Consider the following 24038-nt stretch of genomic DNA (forward strand, 5'->3'; position numbering starts at 1 on the left):
CTGACTCAGGTTCTTGCCCACACCTCTGTCCTCTGGCAGAGGCAGAAAGACCTGGAAACCTTCTCCTTCCACTGCCAAAATGTTCCTGGGCACTGCAAGGTCCTTCAGCACCAGCTGAGAGTGGCAGCTTGGCCCAGCAGCAGTCTCACTACTGCCCCTTTTCCTTGGGGTTGTTCCTTACCCTTTTGACAAGAGGCATCACTAGGAAGCAGCTCACAGTGGCAGGAGTGTCCAAACCCTTCAGTGGAGTCTTTAAGGGACACATGCCCTGCAATCCATACACAGAAATCTTCTGGTCCTGTGAAAGAGCACATAAAATTCTATAAGTGCAAATCACCTCCCTGCTTTTCATATCTTGATACCTAATCAAGATCTATTCGGTTCCAAAACTGGATTTTATTTATATTTTTTGATATCCAAAGTGTGAATTTCTGTTTTCCATGGAGAGCTTTTGGCATGTGGGTAGAAAGTGGGTGCTGCATTCCCCAGAATGGGCTCTGGGAAATATATGCATTATCCAAAAGTCAGTAAAAATCACCAGTGTAGTGTTTTTATCACCACATCTAAAAGCAGCATCTGACAATCCTGAATGCAAAAATCCCAAACAACAATTGAAGCAGGTTGTATGTTATTTTGCATTAATCTGTCCATTCAAGGGATTTGAAGGATATTACATTTTATGTGGAATTACACCTGCCCCACACCTCCTCAATCTACTAGACTGGCAAAGAGCACCCAGTCTGGGAACCAGCAACACTTTTCATTCTGATCCAAACGGTGGAAATACAATGCTTTGAGATCTTTGAATCTTAATTTTTCTATACTTACTATTATGAAGAGAAGTATTTGGTCTTTATCTCTATTTGAGAACAGAAAATGTAAAAATATCTTATTTTCTTACGGGAAGAAAAAAAGCCTCTACACTCACAGCACTCATGCCAGGGCAGAGTGAAACAGCCAACACAAATTATTTATTCTGTGAGTGTGGCCTTTTTTTACCCCTCTCTAAAACACTGAACTTCAGGTACATTTTTTTTTTTTGTTTGTTTTTTTTGTGTGAAATGATTGTGCCAGAACTGGTTGACACTTAACAGCCCTTTTTGATGGGTGGACAGGGGCTCTGGGGGATAAATCAGCCACGCTCTCTCCTTCTTATCTCTTTAGCTGCAATTTTCTGTGGCGAACACAAAACTTGGGTAAACTCATTTCCCACCAACCTTCAAATCCCTCAGGCCTCTTTCAAAACCCCACCCTTAAATGCATGTTTTCTGTCCCTGCCTCCCTTTATCACCCACAGATAAGGACATTTCCCAGATGAACCCCTGGGTACAGACTGCTCCAACCCAGAGAGTTTCCCCTTGGAAGGCTGAGGTTCCCACGCTCGCCCTGGGCTCTGGGAGGCACAGCCTGGATCCGTGTGTCAGGTAGAAACAAAACACCTGGAGACAGCAGATGCAAAGTCACGCTGCTCATCTGAGACGCCTTTTGTCTGGCACACTCTTGGCTTTACTAATTTAACAGGCTCTTTCTCTTCGTTTGTGGCTCCCCTAACGAGGCCCCTCTCGAGGGGGGCACAGGGGAGCGCTCACCTCCGTGGCTGCCCACAGGGCATTCTGAAATTTGAGTTGGCAGCACAGCTTCATTCCTGGGCAGCTCATCCTCTGCACTTCCATGACTCCTTTCTCCAGGTTCACCACCGTGTAGTTCCTGAAAGGAACAAGAAATTATTTCACGCAGCCAAATTCAAGATTTCACGGGGCCGAGGGACTTGTGGCACTTGTGGCCAAGCCATAACACAACTGCCCAGATGTGGATGCTGCTGCAAGGATCTACAGCCCTCCAAACTGTAAATTCCTCATTGCAAAGGAAAAGAAAGCTGTGCCACAGCTCTTCCTCAGAGGCAGATGTGCAATTGCTCCTGTGAAGATTTACACTCGGTTCCCTGACTTTGCTCCGGGTTAGGAGGACATATGTGGTCTGTTCCTGTAATTGAGCTGTGAGACAAACAGCTCCAGCTGAACAGCAGTAATTAATAGCTGGGAAGTCTCAGCCCATCTTGCCCATTAGGTTCTCAAGGGAATATCTGGTCTCCAAGTTCATTGCCTTGCTATTATCTGGCTGCATTGTTATTCCAGTACATAAACAGAGGAGCATGATTCTACAGAGCAAAGATCTGTAACCAAATAAAATTATTTATAAGTATGACTAATTAATAGTTTTTTGTAGCTAAAAGGATTTTGTTTGTTTGGGGAAGTTTATTGGGTTTGGATGTTTGAACAATAACTGGATATTCACAACCACATCTGTGAGTCCCAGATGTTTTACCAACTGTGGCACAAGCAATTACACATCCTGAAATCTGTCACATGTGAGTAACTTGTTATTCAGCAGTCTCCAGCAAGTGGATTGTCCAGTCAGGAAGCAGATTCACTGAGATATATTGCTGTGAATATTTGGACAACATCCACGTATTCAAAATACATCTGGGGGTGCCATGTGCTTCACCAGTTCAGTAGGAAAAGTTACACTGCCTGCACTGAACAACTGACCAGGGACCACAAATGGCAAAGCAAATAGTTCAACAACAAATCTCGTGCTTTTCCCATTAGCTTAATGGCTACAAATAATGAACACATTAATATAAAATTCAGATCAGTTTGTGAATGTTTCCAAATAAGACTGAGGCTATAAAAAATCAGCAGCATCCATAAAAACGAACCTAACTAGCCACAGGTCACATGTGGCTGAGCAAAATGCCATCATCACCTCAGTCACAATTTAATAACATTTTAAGCACATGCCTTCAGTCCAGAGCACATTTTACTGGCAGTGCACACTTGGATGCACACACAGCTCCAGGCATGTGGTTAACTCCCAATGATTGCAATAGGATTTAAGCATGTGCTTAATTGCTTTGCAGAAGAGAGATGGAACTGCAGCCTCAATTAGGAAAGGTTTAGTGTTAAATGGCCTCATTAGGAAAGGCAGAACACGTCTGTTCTCATGTGCAAATGCTTCATCCTGTGTGTGTGAATCATTACACTGCCCTAATCTTCTCCTCATATTAACTGAAGCAGAGTTAAGCTCATTAAATATCCTTTATAAAGCAACCACTGTTCCCAATTAAAAGAGTTTGGGAAAACAGTGTTCACCGTATTCTTGGCGTTCATCCAAGTTCACTTTCACCTTCTTTACCTCCCTCCCAGAGGCAGAAGCGATGATTCTGAAGGATTTTTTTACTTAAAAAGGAAAAAGAAAAGAAAAAAAAACTTGCTCATGTGAGTTGTCTCACCTGGTGTCCTCCTTCCCATCCCAGAACACCACCGTGTACTCCTGCCCCAGGGAGCAGAAGAAGGAGGACTGCTTCCCACAGGGCAGCAGGTACATGAACGTGGCAAAGGTTGGATCTTTCATCTGCCCGACCACAGAGATGGCCAGGGGACGCTGAGGGGGAAGGAAGAGAGAAAGACACGTCACACAAGATGAAATAGGAGAACCACAATAAACAGGAGGTTCAACAAGGCCGAGCACAAGGTCCTGCCCCTGGATCAGGGCAATCCCAAGCACAAGCACAGGCTGGGTGTCCCTGGGACTGGATTATATTTAAAGTTCCTTCCAACCCAAACCATTTTCTGATTCTGTGATTATTTATTAAAGCTTAGTCTGTCATTCTCTTACACATTTTACTGATTCATTCCTTCAGGCTTACGAGTTTTGGAAGCTGACCTCATTGCATGACAGTGTGTAGATGTTGGAGAGTCAGGCTGACCTTTGTTTGAAGGACAGCAGTTCTAAAACACCAACTGAAATTAATGAAGAATGTAATGCAGCATAATCCTTTTCTTGCACTTTGAAGCTTTTTCTTCCTCATACCTCCTTTCATAATCTCGGGTATTTTGAAGTCTTTGTAGTTGTGCTCACAGCATGACACTGGAGCTGTTTTTCGAAATTATGGATAATGTCTTGCCCTGGTGAAATCAACAGCCTAACTGCCATCAACATCAAGGGACCTTCAAGTCACCACAGATGTCTAAGGCCACAAATCTGTCATCATTTCATTCATAAAACTCTCATTTAAGTCAACAGAAATTCTGGGCCAGATCAGCAGGAGGGGTAAATGGGCTAATGGAGCTGTTGTGCTGCACCAGGAGCAAGTTCAGCCCTCCTGCATGAAGAGGGCAGCCAGGCCAGAGAACATGGGTTCAGGAGGGTGGTCTTGTACCTTTTCTGGCTTAGTGTCCCAACACTCCATCATGAGTGCCTGCATCCTGTAGAGCTGTACCTCCTCGGGCTGCCCGAGGACAGGACGGATCCCTTTGGACAGTTTCTTTGCGATCTGGAGCTGGTGGTGTCCCAGCACAGGCCTCTGCCCTGACAGCAGCTCATACAGGACCATCCCATAGGAGAACATATCCACCTACAGCCAGAAACAGGGGGGAAAATCAGGGCAAAGCTCTCTTGGTGGGTGGAGAGGAGAGCAAGGGAAGCCACAGTGGGAACGCCAGCGCCACCTCCACACACAGATAAGTGAACTGAGCCATGGGATGGTGGCAGCCCCCCAGTGCCATGCCAGGGCTGCCCCACAGAGTCCCCCTGGTCACCTTCTCGTCGTAGACGATGCGGGGCCGGATCTCGGGGGCCTGGTAGCCCGGGGTGCCCTCCACGCCCAGCGCGCCCTCGTGGAACGACTGCCGCGAGATGCCGTAGTCGGAGAGCTTGATGTTGATGTGCTCCCTGACGTCCAGGGACCACACCAAAATGTTGTCCGACTTGAGGTCGCAGAAGATGATGCTCTTCTTGTGCAGGTAGGCCAGGCCCGTGGCGATCTGGTAGGCTATTTTGTGTGTCAGCATGTGTCCCAGCGGCACAAAGGAGGACCCTGGAACAAAGGAACGGCTCCTCTAATTGCCATAACTGCTGCTTCTTCCCCCTCTCTCCTCTTTTTAACTCCAGAGGAGTAACTGACAACCTTTAGAAACATCACTCAATGCCATGACACTATTTATGTTACTATATGTGTCTGACAGTCCTATTAGATTCTTTTTTTAAACCCTTTCACTTCCAGGCCACTAGATCTTCTGGTGAAAATTAGTGTTTGACTGAGAGTTGACACAAAGCCAAGGGGCCAAGAGAGTCAGATGGCCTCAACTTATCTTGGAATTTGTGTTGTTCATTTGACAATGACAGCAATACAGATAATGATGAGATAATTTAGAGTACCAGACACCCATGTGCAGGGAGAAAAACACAGCACCATCCACGCAGCACTGAAGAGAGATGCACCCCATATTAATTTGCAGAGAAATTGAAAATCCAGGTTCCCAAACCGAACGACAAGCATGACATAAGAACAATTCCACCCCTCCCACTTCCCTTAGTCTGGGGGAAAAAAAAAATTCCCCTCCAACAAATCAAGCAGTAATTTAACCACCTCTGAGCATTTGTCACTGGGAGAGGAGTGGAGGGGGAGGCTGGCTTTACCTTTGGAGTTCTCAGACAGGACGGTGGTGAGGCTGCCCAGTGGGGCCAGCTCCAGGGCGAAGCAGAGTGGATGGATGCTGATGCCAATGAGGGACACGATGCAGGGGTGCTGCAGGGAGTGCAGCATGCTGGCCTCCTGACGGAACTCCGAGAAGTTCTTCATGGCATCCATGGCCCTCAGGTGCTTCAGCATGGTATCTGGCAAGACACACAACCCCCTTCTCACTGCCCAGCTCAGGAAATGAGTCACAAACTCTTTGGGAGGTGATCAAAGGCTGCAGGAAGAGGCTTTAAGTTGAATCCTTATGCTGGTATATGAACCACTAAGAGACACTGGCTATAAGCAGGACGTATCTGGTGCCTCAGGAAGCAAGAGCTCCCTTGGTCCTTAAACACCAGGCTCAGGTGTGTCTGGCACATGCTGCTCTCACATATCCCCTGGACAAGTCTGGAAAACTCGTGCTGTGCTTCTCCCAGCAGGGACACTGTGTGGATGACACACTGCAGGCCCTTTGCTGGAAGGGCTCTTTCCTACAGTTTCCCAGCTTCCCTGCCTGAAGAGAAACCCATCACAGTAATGGTCCTGCTGCCACAGCACACCACAGGCTGCTCAGGCTCTTCCCAAAGGTTATTTGTCACTGGGACAGCAGCTGGCCTCCTCCTCAGCTCAGGGATTCACCACATCCTCCCCTGTCAAAAATGAGGAATGTGAGGCACTTTCCCCTTTTCCTTTGTCCACGGACTGAAGCTCTGCTGGAAACCTGGGCTTCACACAGGAGAGAGCCCATCCCTGCCTGGAGAAGCTGGTGGGCTCAGAAGGATGCCCAGTTTGCTTTCTTCAGCTGCTGGCACAGAGGGAGTAGAACACTAACTCAAAGGTGGAGACCCACAAGTCCTCAGTGCAAACCCATTCCTCATGGACAAATAGCGTGAGAACAGGAATTAAAATCAAGGGCTCTGCCTTGGCACCCTATAAATCCAACCTCTGATCTGCAGGAGATAAGCCTCCTGCAACGCCAGTGACCTTCATCACTACAAGTGCTCACGAAGAACTCTCAGATCCATCCTTTTCCTCCACTGAAACCCTTCAGTTTAGCTATCTATTTCCATGCTGTGTTTAATCAAGTGCTGACAGAGCTTTGCAGACTCTGGTCTTAGCTTGGGATCCCAGATTCCCAGATTCCTGGCACCAAATCTGTGCACTGTACCTGCAGCTGAAGTAGGAGAACCCTTGCATTTTTTAATCTGAAATCTCTTCACAGCCACTGGTTTTCCTTGGTATCGTGCCCGATATATAACAGTTCCACTTCCACCCTGGCCAAGAACGTTGTTTTCATTTTCACTGCATTCCAGTTTGCTATTTTCCAGGAACAGTCTGCCAAACAGAAATTGAGGGGTTTTAATTAAAGTTTCAAAGACATCGTAAATTCGTGTTTTTAATGTAATTTCCATTTTCACAAATGCCTAATAGGTTCTCGCCTTATCTACCAAGAGGACTGGATCACCTAAACTACCTTGGTCATCTCAGTGCACTCCATGCTGGCTCATACTGTACAACAGATTTCTCATAGAAAAAAGTAATTTGAGCAAAGAAGCACAAAAGGCTTTTTGCTCATTTATCCCACAAGAATCAAACAGATCTGGAAAGCACATAAGCTCCTTTTCCAAGCAGATGACACAGGTACAGATAGCTGTGCCATTTATTAGTATTAACGATTTTTTTTTTGCTTCATTTACCTCCTGCTCCTCTTTTCTCCACCAAGGCAGGACAGGATGTTTATGAACAGCTCCACACTCTGAAACCTGATTATTCAAATCAGCTTAGTGTTCCCAGGCTGCAATTCATCATTTCCCCACTCTCCCAGAGACTACTTTTACAGCTGTTCACACTTCAAACATCTCCACTCACCTCGCACCCGCCAAATGGATCTGCAGGAGATAACAGTGTGAGGAGGGCTGGTGTGACGAGCTGATGGGGTGTTGGCCCAGAAAAATGACCCCAATAAAGCAACAAGGGCCAGTGAGAGCACAGAGAGCTCTGATGGCAGCCAACAGGACAGGTCTAGAGGGCTCGTGATTCTGCTTTGGGCACTCAGAGGTCTGAGAGAGCAGGAGCCAAAGGGGACATTGCTCTCCTGTCCTGCCTGCTCTGCACTGAGTAATAAGGGGTATAAGACTCAGCCCATCTGGGAATGCAGTTAAGCAGCTTAAAGGTTTGGCAACGGGTAGGGAAGAGCTCCTTCAGCTACTCAGGGCTGCCACACACCCAACACATGAGGCTCCAGCCCTCAGCCGAGCAGGAGCCCCAGCTCAGTGTGAATCCTCTTGTGGTGTCCATAAACTCACTCACCTACAGGCCCTTACAAAATTAAGGCTATTTCAGTGCCAATCTTGTGATGCAGCAGCGCTTCCTTTTAGTTTTGCCACATTAAAATCTCCTTTTGTGGGATCCCAGAAAGGCTCCAACTACAGTCCTGGCCAGAGTTCTGGGCAATGCAGGACAGCTGTGCCTTTTAAAAGGGACTTTCACATTGCACCACAGTGATCTCAAAGGACCCCTGGTGTGATGACTCGGTCAGCACACAGCTATTGTCTGAGCAAGTTGCTGAACACCAGGGGTGCAGCTCAGGATGAACTGCCAGAGCATGGATTGAGAGCAGATGGATTTGTTTCCTGTGGTCAGTACGTCCCTCCGGCAGAGTCAACTTAGGAAAAGAGCCCAACCAAATCACACAGGTACACTGAAACTCCATCAAAGGCTATCACACATTACCTGGCAGGAAAATCAGTCATGAAAAGCTCAGGGACCAGCTCTTGGAGAGACACAGGGATGTCAGGGTGGTTAGGACACGTGATGTAGTCCAGCTCGATGGCAGTCAGGACACAATCCTCCATGTTGAAGTACTGCACATCCTCTGCCCTCTCATCATCCTCGCCCTGCCCTGGCCTGGCAGCTGCACAGATGTGGCAGGGCACATACTGCTCCATCAGCAAGGTGCCATCACTCTCCGTGGCTGTGAGGGCTTCAAAGAGAGCAAACAAACAGGGAACAACATCATTCACAGCAGCTGAGAAGGAACAACAGCTCCGAGTGCATTCCAATGTCCGCAGCACGACCTGGATCCGCTGCCTGGGAATGGTCACACTCACACAGCAGCAGTTTGCTGCAGGCCATCAACTGGAATAGAAAGTAGCTTTGCAAAGTACACAGGGACAGTGCTAGGGAGACAGGATTAGAGCTATAACCCAACACTCACCCTGCTCTGGTCACAGGTAATGCACAGGCTTGCGAGGCAAATGTACTCAGGACCAGCAAAAATTAGAAGGATGTGAATAAAGCATTGGAGAGACCTTTCTACTAGCTGGGTGTCTCTGTCTCCTCCCAGACTGCGAACTGCCAGATGGCTTGAGGTGGGGATGGGGCTGGGAGCAGGCAGGCACAGCACACTGAGCTCAGGCTCAGCATTCACCTGCAGCACCCAGGCTGGGAACACAGGTCCTGGGGGCTCCCTCATGGACAAACGTGGATTCTACCCCGACTAAGCCTTTGGGAGGTTCACACCTCTCCCATAACTACAGAAGTTTTGCGGTGACAGGCTCTGTTAAATGCCCATAATTAGTCAGGGTGAACATAGGCTGCAGCCTTTGAAGTCGTGGCTCTTCTCAAGCTTCACTGATTAACTTTAGCATTATTTTAATCCAAAGGCAAATAAAATGTTCTTTTATCTTCAGAACATGTAGAACGTGAGTATGTGAGAGTGCACCACTGTTTCCTCCACAGAGCTTCCAATTAAGAGACTTTGGCACTGCTTTCTAGACCAGGGTAGGATGACAAAGAGCACTTCAGATTTTGTTTTGGTTTCAAATGAAGTATATTGGGGTTGCAAACAGCCTGCTGGGTAACAGCAGGATCTGTGCTGAGCACAGGAAAAGCAGCTGCAGGAGTCAAGGAAGTTACCTTGGCATGGAGTTCTTGGTACCATATTCACTCACAGGTCTCACATCAGGATTTTGTAACACACAGGAAGTCAGAAATGATGGGCAAATCCTCATCCTGGCTGATGCCAAAATGAGTTCAGGGGACAGCACCCAGCAGTTTGGGCCAAATCCTGCCCCTGCCATGAGCACTGGACGAGTCTCTCGAACTCCTGCAGGTCCTGTTTGAACTGCAGTGCTCCACCTGTGCTCCTGTGACAGACAGACTGGAAGACACAATGTCTAGACCAAAGGGTGTTGGCAAATAATCTTGATCTGTCTGCAGGTTTATTAGCTTTTATCAAGTGTTATTGGCTTGAGACTGTCAGAGCCTGAGGGGTCTTCAATTAACACACAATGTTGTGCACCTGGAGAGCCCTGCCAAAGAACCCCCTGCTGAAAAGATGTAATAATGCACAGAAAATTACAGTTCTTCTCTTACCAGGGAACCACTGGTCTATCAAAGAGTTGACATGATCCGTGATGAATGCCATGGCTGAAAAGTCTCTCACTTCTGACTGGGAAATTATTTTAATTCCACCACTTTTTTTCTTTTTCCAGTTCACATCAGAGGACTCAACGCTGTGTGAGAAAGCCAAAAGACAGACCTGTGAAGCTTTCCTTTAGTATCAATGTCAACAAACTTTCCTTCAGGCAGGAAACCTGAGTTACATAATAACACACAGTTCATGAGTCATCCAAACACAAAGCAATGTAGCTTCGAGGGTGATTTTCAACTCGGTCTGTTCTGAAAATGACTTTCAGAAGAGAATTCCTGCACAGAAATGCCAGCTCCTCAGAAAGAGTAAGTGCTACAGAAGGTCAGGCCTAGGGGAAATTGTGGCCTCAGCATGCTGAGTACGATGGAGAGTTTTGACAGAAATGCCCTATACAGAATGCTGGAAGGTTGGGAGCTGTAAAATCAGTAATGAAATTCCAGTGGAATAAGAACTGCATTTCCAGAAACCGTTAGGAAAAGTTTACGAACATAAATTTTGCACAATTCCCATGGAAGTGTAACTCCCTGAAATACAGGGGGAGGTAACAGCATCACCACTACCACGGCCCAGAATTCAGGATTCCAGCCTGTGGTTTGCAGTGTCTGGGCTTGGAAACTTGGGAAGGTCACTGTTTCCTTCTGGCCTCCAACCATGCAACAGCACCAATGGTTCCTCCCTGTATTGCCAGGGACTGAAGGAGCAAACCTCCTCAGTGTCTGCATTTGTGAAACAACACGGACAGGAGGTTTTCCCCAGGCTTGCAGCCAGCAGACATTCTGCCTTGGCCAGGTTGAGGCACTTGTCCACAGTTCCTGCTGCACAGAAGCACCTCCATTGACCTGGATTACAGCCACGCAGTGGTGAAGTTTCAGGATTCAGTGGAAAACTCACTGAGGTAAGGAAATCTCTGCATGCAAAAATGCACGATTTCAAGCTGCCAGAGCCCCGCTCTGAATTTCACTTTCTGTTCTCAGGCCTCTTTCAATTTGTGGCTGCAATAACAGATAAGGCTGATACACTCAGACCTGCCAAATAATCAGTCATTCATCATTTTATCAGCAATTGTTACCAGATGAGTTACGTCCATTAGGAGAGCCTCCTCTTCTCCTGATGAGTGAGCACACGGCCTGGGTCAGGCCCATTCATCTCCATTCAGCTGTGATGTGTTTCATACACACTATTAGTCCCCTGTCACACATGCTGCATCATGAACACAAATTACCTAAGATAGCCTCCATCAAAGGTAACGAACAGACCTTCCTGCCAGTAAACAGTGTGAGTCCTTTTGACTCGGAATGTGCTGCAGCGGTTCCTTTGGGTGCCTGTGAAGCTGTAGATGGTCACCTTTTTGTTCCTTGTCTTAGTGTTCTTCTTGTTTTCAAAGAGCTGAAACAAGTAGAAAAGCACGAAAATCGTTAAAACTGCTGAAGTTTCTCATAAGGATGTTTTAATCAAGCAGGAAAGTGATTTCTTTTTTTGGCTTTCACAGGTGCTGTTGCACCTTTTCCAGTAAAAGTGACTTGTGCTCATATAAAATTTTGCGATGGAATGGAAATACATGTGGTAAAATTGATTTTTCCACAGTGGAAATCATTTTCGTGCCACTCAAAAAAGAACAATTTCGTATCAGTGCACAAAGCTAATTCTATAACTGTGACATTTGCTGTATTTATTCTGCATTCACGAAAGTCTTATAAACCCAAAGTACTGAATGTTCTAGTGAATTATGAAGTCTGCCCTCAATGCAGAGAGTTAACTTTTCCACCTGTTTTAGTGGGAGGAAGATGGCTCCTCTCCAAGACACTTCAATCCAGCACTTAGAGCAAAATGTATTTCTGTTTTAAAACCAAGAAGTTAATCTGCAGGACTCCGCTCTACTCATTGCTCCAACATTTATTTGCCTGCAGACAGATCTGACGCCTGGCATGTTTTCCACTCCCTTCATGAGGAACTGGATGAAGCCCCTAGGAAAGGTGCTCTAGGACTATGTAGTGCCCAGGAGGATGTAAGCAAGGGGCTGCCAAGACAGCCCATTAAAAGAGGTAAAGTTATTACACGGTTTGAGAAGCCTGGAACACAGAGGAACTTCCAAAAACAGGTATCATGTTTTCCATGTTCTGTACATCACTGACAGAGCACAGTTTAATGGAGAGCTGCTAAGGAGATACCACAGCAGTACTATAAATATTTTGCAGGTATTTACTGCAGTTTCAGAGAGAAACTGCTGCAAACATGTCTGCAACAACATTAGAATTCACCTGGCTCTCAGAACCTTGCAAACATTATTTTAATGCCACTCATAGCACTTGCACTAACAGGGTGCCTCATGAAGGCAACAGTCCTGTAATTTTCTTCCCATTTAAACCCATAGAGATTCAGATATTTGGCTTTGCTGGAGCTATTCAAGATCTCCTCTGGCAAAGCCATGAGGGAGTCTGGCCTGGTGGAATGGTCATGGACAAGAGCTGCAGGCAGAACTCCAATTACTTGTAATCGGAAGATGCTGCAGGAACTGAGACCTTCCAGGGGGATCACGTTATAAAGTGGCTGTAGAGAACTCAGATTTTCTCCCCCAGTGCCAATTGGTTGTTCTCAATGACACCTACTGTAAAAACAGAATCAGACTTTCAGCGCAGAGCCTCGTCCCTCCCTGTTTACTCAAATAATGTTTCTGAAGTCTGTGACAGAAGCGAGCGGGATGTGAAGAGACATCCCACTTACACTGAACCACTTTAGCTGTCTGCTTTTGTTTGCAGACAGACACAGTAACCTACCTGGAGGTCCATCTCTGCCAGGCTAATTAACATCCGGGCTATGAACCTCTGCCAAAAGCCAACAGGGACAAAACTCATCTTGAAGACCCTCTGGACCGTGTTTGTGGTCTGGTGGCAGAGCCCGTGGATATCTAACGCCGGCTTGGTGGGAAGCAGATGAGGGAGGAGGTAGCTGAAACACATCAAGTTCAACAGCTCAGATTTTAGCTACAGCTTTTAACAGTGAGTACATTGTTACCAGATAATAGGGCGATTCAGGCTCCAAAGAGATTTTTAATGGCACAGCCTACTGCATATAAAAAAGCTTTTAGACTAAAGCGCTGCAGCAATACATGGAGAAATTAATTTACACTATGGAAGCAAGCAGAGGCAAAACAGACATTACATAATTCAGCCAGGGCTATTGGAAAGGGCTAAAATTGATGTAATGAGCATTTGTGTACTCACAAATTAAATGCATTAAAATATTGAGAGTCATCAGAACAGCTGTGATGTCTGGACTCTTTTTTTTTTTTTTTTTTTTGTACTACGCTGCCCTGGTAGTAAGCAGGGAATTACAGCTGTGGAACAGGAGGTCAGTGCAAAAACAAACCTCCAGCAGCTCAGGTTCTGTAAGCCCAGAAGTGGGGGAAAACAGTTCCAGGCTGGAGGATTGGGTTGCTCTGCCTCAACCATGCCCCAGCATGAAAGCACCTCATGGGTCAGCATGACAGGGACTCCTCCTGCTCCATCCTGCAGCTGGTGGATCCCTTCCACATCCCTGACAAACCCCTAAAGCAAGAGTTCCCTTTGCCAGGCTGTTGCCAGCAGAGAAATCACTCGTCTAGCTCAGACTCCTCTGCAATCAGATTATTAGCTACTTTGCCCAAGTGTGAAGGAGACCTGATGTTATCTGTGCCTGACCAGTCAGCAGTAACCGAGTTATGCTGCTGTAGGGGTCCACAACGTTTTCAAATAATTTGCAGATCTCCCAGTAAGCCCAGAATATTCATTTGTCCTGATCTTTCATATTTGGGAAGTTAAACGTCCTGGAACACAGCAACTGTTTTGAAAACCATGAGCTTATGGCTTTCAATACTCGCCAGTAAATCTCTTGTCAGTGATACTCTTCTGTACCAAACACATCCCAGGACGCCTGTACAGTCTAAAATGTTATTTGCTTATAAGCAGACACACTGCTGTTTTATCAGTGTTGAGCCTGAGAAAATGTGTTGGCATCTGGGGCTCGTTGATGGGCACGATGACAGAAACAAGGCACATGGCCAAGAGACCTGACCAAAATAACACTGGCAGGGACTAGACACAACCAGAACTAATGCTGGGTCAGAATCCACTGCTTTAAAGCCTCTCATGTTTTCTCTCTAGCAGCTGCAGAATTCTGTAAAATCTGAAATATCAGCTCAGAAAACACAGCCATCATTAGACAACAGCTCTCTCCATATGTCACACGTGATGACATATTACATGATCAAATTATCTGTTTCACGAAACATCTTTGGAATGTAAAACGGGCAAAAGTTTCAATTATAAATTACAGTAAGAATGGTCATGCTTTTAACTTTATTTAAAGAAGCAGAACACAGCTGAGTTACATGCACCTTAGGCAGAAAAGCGGAGTGCAACAAACTAAACTAACTTCTTGCTCTACAAAAGTAGTGGATGCCTCATCAGAGAGCCAATAAATTTCCCCCAGCACATCCAAGAAAAGGTTTAGGAGTGTAAGAAGGGCCAGCGAGGCCCTTCTGGGCCACACTATCTAGTGGATTATAACACAGATGGTGATTCGACGCTCTTGAACAACAGCCAATGCAAATTTTGAAAATATGTGAAACATGCCCCCATCCACCCTTTCAGAACAGAAACTGGCAGCTGCTTTCTCTACTGACTGCACAGAAACCCTATCTGGCAATCTAGACAATAATTGCAGCAGCACAGTAACAAATAACTGCTCTGTGTCTGGCTAGTACATTAAATTAATCCAACCTGCTATAGCTACAGCCCATCAGTGGGAAGAATATTCTGCTAATGTGGCTTGGATCGCTCAGAAAAACATTGGGCAGGCCACGAAAAAGCAGTTCCCTTGTTCCCGAGGCACAGACAATGTAATTGCCTTGGTGAAAAATGGCAGATAGTGACAAGGAGTCCAAAAGGCATTTTGGACTGAGCAGAAACATTGCTGCTTTATCTGTGTTAAGCCTGAGAAAATTTGTTGGCATCCGGGACTGGGTAAGTGACAGGCATAATGACAGCCCAGAGAATGCTGCACTTGTGCTGGCATTCAGAGCTCCCCAGAGGCTCAGGGCGATGCAGCCGCGCTGTCCTGCGAGGGCAAGGAAGTGAAATGCAAATGCCACATCAAAAGTGCAACACAGCTCTGGTCTCACCGCTAGCCCAACAACAGGCTGTCGCCAAGCAGATGGGAGAGAGAAAAATCGCAGGGAACTCTGCCCAGAGGAAAAGGGACTGGGGGGCAGAGGGGAGGAGGACTCATTAACATTTAAAGAGAATGGGGTTTCTTAGACCATTTCTAGGAAAACTATTGATCAACACCTATTGAGGTTAAAAACCAAGTAAATCCTGCTGCAGCTACGCTCTCCTGATTTCACCAGGAATAAAATGCTGCTGCTTTCAGGGCTGACACAATTATTGATTACCCGAAGTTTTCTGCCACACTGAAGTGAGGATCTTTCACTGGAAACAGATGACTCCAGCCCATCTATATTTCAGGCCTGGCAGCAGTGGCCTCACATCCTCTCTGGGCTGCAGCTGCGCCGGCTGAGCCCTTACAGCTTCCACCTGCTCGTGGCCACATCCCCAGCAGTGTCACTGCCCCTCCGGGCTGGTGGCTGAGCCTGTCACCAGCCTCAATGCGCCCAGTGGACAAAGACTGCTCTGGGAAAGCTTTCACACGGGCTGGTTTGGCCCAGAGGATGCTCAGTTCAGGAAATACAGCCCAAATGGATGGGTGCCTTCCATGACACTGCTGAATGCTCTCAGATATTTTCTCAGCACAAGAGCCCTGTCAAGACAACCACTTAGAGTGGCAAAGCCTGCTAATATCCACTGACTAAATTGCTGTTTTTCTCCAGCCTGACTAAGCCTCTCTAATTATCAACATACCTGTTATTGGCCACAGGCAGGGCGATCTCAAACTTGGCCAAGAACTGGAAGTACTGCTCTTCAGTCTGCTCGGTGAAACCTGTCCCAACCAGCAGCATCCTGAGGTCCTCTGCTCTGATGACTCCATTCTTAGCTACAGACTTGGAGCTCTTGATGTTGAAAATCCTCTGTAGACACTCGGAGAGCCAGACAGGGTCAAGGAAGTAGAGGTTCCTCAGGCCGTGGCTCGTGTCTGGGAAGTGCAGTAGTGTCCCTGTTTCTATGAGAAAATTAATGGCTGCAAAAAAAGTAAAGAATTGGGGATTAGCAACAGACCAGGATTAGGAGACCACAGTGCAGAAGAGTAAGACTGTGAGGCAGTTTTATGCATTCCAGATACAGCCAGCACACAGCCAAGCCAAGAGAGTAACATCTATCTGAGGAGTGCTGCTATCTGACACTCCACTTGTAAAACCCACATCTCACTTCTTTCACAGCCAGTGTTTCTGTCCCCATGACACCTCCCCTTCACCCTCCTCCTGCCATCCTCACAGGGAAGGGCTCTCCCTGCCTCCTGCAGAGCAAGGTCTCCGTAAAGATCACAAGATTGGGGTCCTACAGAGAAGCCAGACTTGAAACTATGGCAACCCTCACTCTACACAGACTAGAAATGCAGTTTTCTGCAGACTAGAAATGAGACACAGCTTGTAAAAAAAAAAAAAAAAAAAAAAAAAAAAAAAAAAAAAAAAAAAAAAAAAAAAAAAAAAAAAAAAAAGAGAAAAAAAAAAAAAAAAGAAATCAGTAACCTCAGACCACCTTAGAAAAATTCCAGTCGTGTCCTCGAAGTCCCAGTGACCTCTACACTGGTGTAACTTGGATTTACTGCTTGTGGAATATTTCAATTGAACATACATACTAATTTCCAAGAAACTACTGGTCAGCTCTGACCTACCAGTTTGTAAGTCTTCATAGTCTTTGATATCATTTCCAGGTGTTTGCTCAATCATCAGCTCTATTTGTCTGTCTGTTAAATACTGCACATCATCATTTTGACTTCTTCTATGCTGTTCTGCAAGGACAGCTTCTTGAAGGCTGAGGTAACTCCTCGGTATCTGCAAGCCACGTGAGAAAACCAGCAGGATGAGTATCAGCCAGTGAGGGATGAACTGGCTGCCATCTTCCCTTCACAGGGATCTTTTACTGCTGTCTTTTCCCAAAGCCAGATTGCCACCTTAAATATTCACATGGCTCCTGCATCCATCAATAACTCCTGAAGTTCACCCCCCAAGCCCCCCAGAAGCCCTGCTTTGGTAAGGGACATCAAGACAGCCCAGCTCTCACCAATCTCCCTGCAAGTTTCTGGGAGCAAATGGAGCTGCCGACATCCTTCATGTTGCAAGTGACATGAAAAATCAGCTGCCGCAGTCCCTCGAGGCCTTCCAGAGTCTTACACGAGAGCTCACTGCAAAAGTCATGCAAGGGAGAAGGTTATCAAACCTTATCAGCACATTGGCTTCCCTTCCAGGCTCACTTTCCCTTATCACTGACTTTAAATTTCCTGTGTCAGCTGAATGGGAGGAAGGCTGTCAGTGAGTATTTTTAGAATACTTTGGAGAGAACACAGAGAGGCCTGGAAAAGATGTATTAGGCCACATCTGTATTAGTCCAAGCTCTGCTCTGCCTGTTTCACTCACTGCACTGCTGTCCATCCCCTGTGCACTGTCATGTCTGGGGACATCTCTGGCAGCCTGACCAAAGTCATCCCCCTCTGTCCCTGCAGAGCCACACACATCCTGGAAGGGGCTGTGGGGAGGAGGAAAACTCTGCCCCAGCAGCCTCTGGAGACAAGTCCAGTCCTCCCTGACTCAGATCAAAGAGGCAGGATGATGACTACCAGACACCTTTTCCCACCCTCATTCCGGTCCTTGATCAGCTGGGTCCTGCAATCTGGGAATTGATGCTTAGATCCTAAAAGCTGGCCTTCATTATCTCTTTAACAGCTAAATACCTGCTCTCTTCAACTCCTACTAGTTATCTTTTTGTGGGCTGGATAAGAACAGTTCTATTCCACTTTCCCCAACAAAGGGTCTTTCTAACTGATCCTACACACGTCCCCATGGCAGACAGAAAATCCTTCTCTAGTGAAATATGCTTTATCTTAAACCTCAGCCCTGCATGGCACCGGGAAGTGTGCAACTCACTGGGATGCTGGATGACCTTGACCACTGATGGAAGCCCCCAGGGTCACCCACACAAGGATTTCACACTCCTCACACTCCTCCAGCCCTGGAGCCTAATACTATGCATATTCCAGGTGGATGATGAGGTGTGGAGAGGCACAGGAGGAAGGAGGTATGAAATCAGGCTGGGAAGAAATGCAAGGGGAAAGGAAGCTGAAGAGAAATGCTCAGGATGCCTCTCAGGGTGAAAGAAAGTCCCCTTGAGAAAGAAGGATCGAGATTGTGTTGTGATGCTCTGAGGTGATGGGAAAAGAGGCTTGAGGTGACACAAACACAAAAGCTTTCTCCTTCTCACTCTTTGAGCCTCACAGTGGGTCCCTGGTGCTCCTTCTAATGCTGGCTGGGATGCCTGACAGTGCCTGGGATGCCTGACAGTGCCTGCAAAGCAGCGTGTGGGAGGTCGGCTGATGCCTTTGCCAGGCAGCAGATGGGAAGTGCTGGGGACATCACAGGGCCCTTCCTCACTTGCCAGCTGCCACCTGCTCTTGCCCCAGGGCAGAGGCATTTTCACGTGGTTTGGTGCCAGGCTGCTGCATCCATGTTCAGCCCCTGGCTCACAGGCACGCCTCATTCCCAGACTGAGGAGCCTTCTCTTCCCAAGGGCATTCTCGTGGAGCAGTGTCAGACTGTGCAGCCTGAGTGACACCATGTCCTAGGCAGCCCCTGCCCTCTGCTGTGACACCTGGGCATGGATGGCACAGGTTTGGACTGCCAGGGGACTGACTCCTCCTTGCCCAGCCAACGGTGCCACGTGAGCCGTGTTCCCACGTCAGGTACCACCCACAGCCTCCCCTCAGCAAAGCCCCTGGCACCCACCCTGTGACAGTCACGCTCCCACAGCATTAATTAGTCAATCTGCACCTTCTCCCCTCGTGACTAATGTGTCACCATTAAACAGTGAGAAACCTGAGTGAAGGGGGAGCAGTAAACAGGCTGGTCAAGGTCATGACTTTGGAGCTTCCAGCTCTCAGACTCATCATCAGCCCCCTGAGCAACACTGACCTTCTCTCTCATTATAATACATTATCTCAGTCAAAAATAGATGAAATGCAACGCTGACGAGTCTCTAAATTGGTTCCGTTGCCAAGGAGATCAAGTATCTCAAAATTGTTAAAAGTGTCATAAAATGAAAGAGTGAGTGACTGAACTTCACAAAGGCACAAGTACTCACTGCAGGTGCTTGAAGGTGATATCTGGGAAGCCAGTTGCTCTGGATCCAGAAGGAGACCGACACAGAGCCAGGACATATGCCCTCAGGGTTGCTATCCTCTCCACACGGAATTTCGTCTCAATCAGATCAAGGTGTGTTCCCACCACCAACACCACTGAGTTTGGAGCCTTGGCCTGCAAGAGGAAACCCTGACAGTGACCTCATTCAGATTACATCAGTGAGGACAGGTGAAAAGTGTAATATTTAAGAAGAGAGAGTCACACATATTAATAAAATGGAATATATATATATATATTTATAAAATAAAGGCTACCTGTCGTGGCAGCTTGACAAGAGCTACAAGTGATCTGGGTACTACAGAAGCTCTGCAGAGCATGGCTTAATCATCTGCTGCTGCTGCAGAGCAGGAAACTGCCACTTTGGCTTTCTGCATCAGGGTTTAACACAAAGTTGCTGTGAGTTAGTGAAATAAAGAGGAGAAGCATGTCTGCCCAGACAAAGTTAACTTAACCTGCAGCCAAAAGATCTGACATCCTGAAAAAGGCTAGTTACAGTCTGGAATGGATACCTGGGGAAGTCACACAAACTTTTTCATAGGATTAGTAATTTTCATAGGACCAGACTAGTAATTTCATGGAGAGATGAGATAAACTTCTAGAAGTCTCAATCTACTTAATCCTGAATCAGAGCAAAGGAATGGATTAGGTGACTTCGTGGTTTCTTCCAACCCTTCCATGACTTTATTACGAGCCTGGAATGTATCCAGATCTCAGGGAAAATGCTGCCAAATACAACGGGATTGCACAGGCTTACGCAGGGATCATTTGCCCATCCAAGTGACTTTGACCATGGAAGAATATCCAGAGACAGAAAGATCTCCTTCTTTGCAGACAATCCATTTCCCTCCTTTGATGCCCAATGAAACCTCCCAACCTGAGTGACACCAAACAACCCCAGGAGTGGTGGCTGCACCGAGCCACACCGAAGGATCCCACGGCCAGTCTGCTGCTGCCTGGAGGCTCATGGAGAGCACAGGGTAGGACGGAGAGATGTTCCCCAGTGTGTTCTCCCAGTACCCAGCAGCCTGCAGCTCACTGACTTCCTCAGCACGAGGGAGGGTCTCGGAATTAACAGCACTTGATGGAGTTTTTATTCACCAGTTTGTCTTTCCAATTTCTGGTACCCCCAGCCCACTGTATTTCCAGTGAATTCCACAGGTTAGTCATCCAGTGTGTTCAAGATATTTCCCATTGTTTGCTTCAAAGCTACATTTTCACTTGTTCTCTCCTAATTCTATTGTGAAGGATCACGAACAAAGACTCTCTTGTGGTTTTCTTCTTTCCCCATCACAACTACACAGAGTAGTCTCTTCATTTTTCCCTTCTTTTAACCACCATGATCCTATTCCTCTGCATTTTTTCCTGATGTTACTATGTGCTTGCTGGGATGTATTAAGGACATCATATTTTTTTGAAATACAGTAATTTTCCTTTCATCTTTGTTACCTAGTTTGGGTTTTTGATTGCTGCTGACCATTAATATTTTGATAATTACGAGGTGTTTGTTTTTTGAAAGGCACTCATTTTTGTGTATTTCATGTTAAAACAGTTGTCAGATACTGAAGAGTTACAAACAATTATGAACATAGTGTTACAAAAATCAATCCACAGCAACGAATTCACTGCAGCTCTGAGTCTAAATGAGAGCTGGTTTGGAAATACTCTCTAGCTTACCTGAATCTAAAGTGTTAAAAATATAACCTCAAGACTAATGTGTGTCTAACCCACACAAGAAAGAAAACGCTTCAAACCCCCCTTGGAGCACAGTGTGGTCAAACACTAATTCCAAAATAAGTATGTTCAGCCTTACTTAGCAAGGGTTTATAAATCAGCTTTTGTTTCATTCTCGGCTGTGTGTGAGGGAGAACAAAGCAAATGATAAATTTAAACCATTAAATATAGTGATACGCCTACAGCGTAATGGAAAATGAATTCCAAATGCTGTGCAAAATTCATAGCTTGGGGAGCTTTTAAAAGCAGAGCAAAAAGAATCTGCAATATCACATATCTGCGTGCTGAGCTGCTACTTGATAAATAGATATCCCAGAGCCCACCAGTGACTTCTTACCTCAATGTTCAGCAACCAGAACTGTAAGTTTGCCACAGCTTCTTCCCCCAGTGCCAAGTTCCAGACCACTATGTACAATGCTTTGTCTGTGAAGAAACACTGATTGACTGTAGACATGCTCGCTGGGCCTCCGATATCCCAGACATTGAACTCCACTGAATCAACCTACTTAGACAAAAGAGAAGTGTTCAAATCAAACCGTGGCAGTAAATCACTGGGAGATAATAGCTGAAGCATAAACCTACGCCTGCATAATGTATGACACAAGAAGGGGTTCAATGTCCTAATTGTGCCTCCAGGAAAGATAAATCAACAAGCAATTGTTAAGCATGGCTACCACTTCCCCACAGGAAATCAAGACTAATTACTTGCTGCTAAAACGATAGAGGTGCCCTTGATGCTGGTAAAACTCCAGTTAATGCTGTGGATTCTCCAGTACAAACAAGGGTCTCATTCTGAGCCCTGCATTTCACTGCATTTGTAATAGAAACTGTTTCATCTTTGCCTGTGCCACGCTTGACAAGACCATTGAAGCTGCTTATCTGCCACTGCTGTGGGGAACAGGAAACCCCTGCTGAAATCACTTCCACTGAGCTCAGACTGAGCTGAGCCAAGCAGAATGGAGATGCTCAGGAGATGGGAAGCTTCTCAGGCCTTCCATAAACACCTCCTACACGTTGCTCCCAGGCTTCTGACGGCTGTGCCACGCCAGAGACGGGCCAGAACCACAGTTGCTGTGATCCAGACCCACTGATTTCTGGGGAATGCTTAAATGGAGGCCTCTCCAGCTCTGGCTCCCTTCCCAGTATCCCTGCATCCATTCCTCTGTGCAGCCTCATGACAGCACAAGAGAGCCTGGCTCTCTGCTTCAATGGCATCCAGGCTCCCAGTTGCAGCAGGAAGTACCTGCATACCTGGAAAGCTCTGTCCCTAAATCACTTGGCCCTGGAGAGTCAAAAACTCTGAGACTGAACACAAAACCAAACCTTCCTCCAGCTACCATCCTCAGAGCATCACGGAACACCCAGTGAGCTCTGTTTAGGGGACTGATCCCACATGGAAGTTACCCTCTGAGAGTTCAGCAGGGCTCTGATTCTGTGCAATCCGTGTGAAGTCTCCCAAAAAACAGCTGGAAGAACTTCCATATTGTTGAAACCAAGCCCTATCCAGCACAAGGACTGCTTTGTTCACCCAAAAGACCTTCAGCTGTGAGGGTGTGTGTGGACAGACAGACTCAGAGATAGGGACAAAAGCCCGTTCAGTGTCTTGATCCCACTCCAGGTCTCTGGTGCTGTCTACACTTCCATTTTATTCAGCTGCTCTTCAACACAAAAGACACAAATCCCTTCTCCCACCAAAGTCTACCCTTGAAGGAGTCAGCCTCTGTTGCTCTTTTCTGTCTCTGTCCCTGGCACTCTTTGCTGTGGAACAGCTGAACTCAGCAGGTTCCTTCCCCCTTTCCAAAACAATCTGGTGGTCATGGCTCACATCTGTGAAGGTGGAATTGTGTTTGCACCCCCTCAGCTCTGACAAGACCTCAGGACCAATTCTGCATCCTCTAATCCCTGGGCTACTCTGCAGGCAGTGGACAGGGCCACCTACAAATGCCTGGATTAAATCAGTGCTCTCCAAATGAGTTCAGTATGACACACTCCAAGAATGAGCCATCTGATATTCGGGTGTTTAAGATAGGCCTTAGACATCCCTGGATCACACCTGCCACCCACATTCCCCACCTAGGACAGTTCTGATAACAAGGAAGTCCAGCTTTAGGTACTGATGTCCCAATTGAAAGGACAATCTGTTGCTGAGAAGCTGATTTAAAGCACTCTCTCAAAATTAGTGTCCACATGAGGTGGAAAAGCCAGAATCTCGGCCTAGCCAACTCTCTTTAGTTAGTCAGGAAAACAGACCTGCCCTCTAAGTACCAACTGGAAATTAAACAGAGTTGCAACGGGACTAAAACCACGCCACTTGTGAGGCAATGCAAACTGTTCTTTGCAAAAAGGACTTGTTCCTTCATCCCAAATGGACCCTGCAGATCTCTGACCGCTTTTCACCTTCGCCTTGTGCCCCACGGGCTTGGGGAGCTCCCACTTTGTGGTGCGGATGGTGGCATCGCTGTGCATCATCTGGGGCACCTTCCCCGTCTGCAGGATCTCCACCAGCGTGGACTTGCCCTGCCGGGGAGGGCCCACCACGATCATCTTCATCAGCTTGCACTTCTCTGCCCGCCGCAGCTGCGCCCGTAAATACGCCAGCACCGTCTTGGGGCCTGGGGGGAGACAAGGGGCTGGGGACTGCAGGCACTGCCCCTGCCAGGGACAGCACACACCCCACTGCTGCACACACACTGCCCCTCAGCTCCTGCAGGCTCGCCTCGTGGGCTGGGAACAAAGGAAAAAACCTCCAGAGGACAAACCTGAGACAGAGACCCCAGGGAAAGGTCACTGCTCTGGGGGGACCTTACAGTGGAGCACTGTAAGGAGAAATTCTGGGGGCTCCTATGCTTCAGAAGCTGAAAGGAAATGTAAAATACTGATTCAGCGTTGGAAAATACTCAGTTTTTCCCTCTGGTTTTTTTATGTTTCCAGTTAAAGTTAGATTGAGGTTTCAACGGCGTACTGCTGGAGCAGGAATAATTCCTAATAACTTTGTTCTCACAGGATTT

At 46.9% G+C, this 24038-nt stretch overlaps 1 protein-coding gene across 1 annotated transcript in view; it reads right to left on the bottom strand.

The window, feature by feature from the left end:
- LRRK1 (leucine rich repeat kinase 1) overlaps positions 1 to 24038 on the bottom strand; it is a 72212-nt gene that overhangs the window by 9511 nt on the left and 38663 nt on the right. Inside the window, exons 15-31 of the mRNA XM_066328245.1 lie at positions 23428 to 23642; positions 21368 to 21532; positions 19241 to 19413; positions 17171 to 17291; positions 16782 to 16941; positions 15851 to 16127; positions 12731 to 12902; positions 11179 to 11342; positions 9899 to 10038; positions 8255 to 8504; positions 6690 to 6856; positions 5482 to 5679; positions 4602 to 4879; positions 4223 to 4417; positions 3293 to 3444; positions 1590 to 1707; positions 182 to 298 (exon numbers count right to left, since the gene is read on the bottom strand). Of these exons, the coding sequence (XP_066184342.1) occupies positions 182 to 298; positions 1590 to 1707; positions 3293 to 3444; positions 4223 to 4417; positions 4602 to 4879; positions 5482 to 5679; positions 6690 to 6856; positions 8255 to 8504; positions 9899 to 10038; positions 11179 to 11342; positions 12731 to 12902; positions 15851 to 16127; positions 16782 to 16941; positions 17171 to 17291; positions 19241 to 19413; positions 21368 to 21532; positions 23428 to 23642 (3062 nt within the window). The remainder of the gene's footprint in view (positions 1 to 181; positions 299 to 1589; positions 1708 to 3292; positions 3445 to 4222; positions 4418 to 4601; positions 4880 to 5481; positions 5680 to 6689; positions 6857 to 8254; positions 8505 to 9898; positions 10039 to 11178; positions 11343 to 12730; positions 12903 to 15850; positions 16128 to 16781; positions 16942 to 17170; positions 17292 to 19240; positions 19414 to 21367; positions 21533 to 23427; positions 23643 to 24038) is intronic.

This window comes from Sylvia atricapilla, chromosome 13 (assembly GCF_009819655.1).
Source record: "Sylvia atricapilla isolate bSylAtr1 chromosome 13, bSylAtr1.pri, whole genome shotgun sequence".
In the NCBI taxonomy this organism is placed as follows: Eukaryota; Metazoa; Chordata; class Aves; order Passeriformes; family Sylviidae; genus Sylvia; species Sylvia atricapilla.